Source organism: Pundamilia nyererei, unplaced genomic scaffold, assembly GCF_000239375.1.
Source record: "Pundamilia nyererei isolate P.nyererei 1_Seehausen unplaced genomic scaffold, PunNye1.0 scaffold00328, whole genome shotgun sequence".
In the NCBI taxonomy this organism is placed as follows: Eukaryota; Metazoa; Chordata; class Actinopteri; order Cichliformes; family Cichlidae; genus Pundamilia; species Pundamilia nyererei.
In genome coordinates this window covers 6988-8530 of record NW_005187729.1, presented here as the reverse complement: position 1 = coordinate 8530, position 1543 = coordinate 6988, and the positions used below count along the sequence as shown (strand labels likewise).

The 1543-nt window shown below is 46.2% G+C and overlaps 1 protein-coding gene across 1 annotated transcript in view; it reads left to right on the top strand.

Moving 5' to 3' along the window:
* The window catches only part of trmt1 (tRNA methyltransferase 1), a 17550-nt gene that overhangs the window by 9365 nt on the left and 6642 nt on the right, over window positions 1–1543 (top strand). The window contains exons 7-9 of the mRNA XM_013915589.1: window positions 28–176; window positions 446–529; window positions 833–902. Coding sequence (XP_013771043.1) covers window positions 28–176; window positions 446–529; window positions 833–902 — 303 coding nt within the window. The remainder of the gene's footprint in view (window positions 1–27; window positions 177–445; window positions 530–832; window positions 903–1543) is intronic.

Below are 1543 nucleotides of genomic sequence, written 5' to 3'. Positions count from 1 at the left end.
GTGCCTCTCTCCATCTTTGAACTCCAGGCTCTGCGTATCATCCTGCACAGTTTGGACCAGAGGGCAGGAGTGTACCAGCGATACATCCAGCCCCTGCTGTCCGTCAGCGTCGACTTTTACATTCGAGTCTTCGTCCGCGTCTTCACAGGACAGGCTACAGTCAAAAACTCAGCCAGGTGCTCGCTCACACACACGCACGCACTGTCTGCTAACAAAGGCTGATCTATCCTGTGTGATGAAAGATGAATGATCCTGAAACTGGGTCACTGCAGGAACAAATGCACAAAGTAACAGCAGCAGGGGGATTTGTGAGGGTAAAAGTAAAGTGCTAATAGAATAATAGAAATCTGGGTACGTGACACTAAAAGATGATATTATGACTGATGTGCTCAGTATTGAAACACAAAATGACACTGCAGTTGAGTCCCGTCTCTCTTTGTTGCAGTAAGCAGGCGCTGGTGTACAACTGTGTCGGCTGCGGGGCTTTCCACTTGCAGAGAATGGGCAGGAGAACAAGCAACGGAAAACAGTGAGACACTAAACACTCTGCTGCTGCTTCTAATGAGGTTCTGTGTGTGATGGTTCAGTCGAGGTGTGCTCATCAGTGAACTGGCGGCTTGAAATAAAGTCCTCAGTTTATGGTGTTTCTGTTTCTTTTTGGATGTAAAAATCTTAGGTTGAACTCAATCAAAAGGTTGACTTCAAGGAGCCATGGATGGATACGTTTGGCTAAATGCTTTACTATTAAATGTGAGGTTTGCTGTTCGGAGAACCCCTCTGTGTTACTTGATGATCACTGCGTGCGGTAAAGTCGATGTCTGTTTGATTTCAGCATGAAGTATTCTGCTGCCACCGGGCCACCGGTTGGACCAGAATGTGAGCACTGCGGACAGAGACATCAGGTGATGCACAAACACGTCACGTCAGTGTGCTAGCATTCGCTCTGGGTTACAGTTTTTGTTTTGGTGGTTATGGCAGAAATGTCCCACTTCTCAAGCATATGATCACTGATACGTTCACAGTACTTGGCTGGGCCTCCTCCTTACCACATATTACTGTATGGAGGCGATCAGCTTTTGGCCCTGCTGAGGTGTTACTGAAGCCCAGGTTGCTTTGACAGCTGCCTTCAGCTTGTCGGGTGGATCTTCCTCTTGAAAATACTTCACAGATTCTGTGTGGGGTTTACGCTAACCGAGCACAGTAATAACATGGTTGGCAAACCATTTGGTACTAGTTTTGGCACTGTGGGGAGGTGCTAAGTGCTGCTGGGAAGTGAAATTAGCATTTCTATAAAATGTCTTAGCAGATGGAATAATGAAGTACTCTAAAATCGCCTTCGTTGACTTTGCAGCACAAGTTATCAGACTGTGGAAACTGTGGATTCACTTGAAAAACATCAGAATGTCGAGTGTAGTGCTGGTTCATGCAGGACTAACACCAATCACATCAGCTGATCTTATGTTTGTAATACAGAGCACAGTTTTGAAGCTGTTTTGTCCTACCTAGAGTTTGTGGGCATCTGTAGGTTGCCTAGCAACCCAAC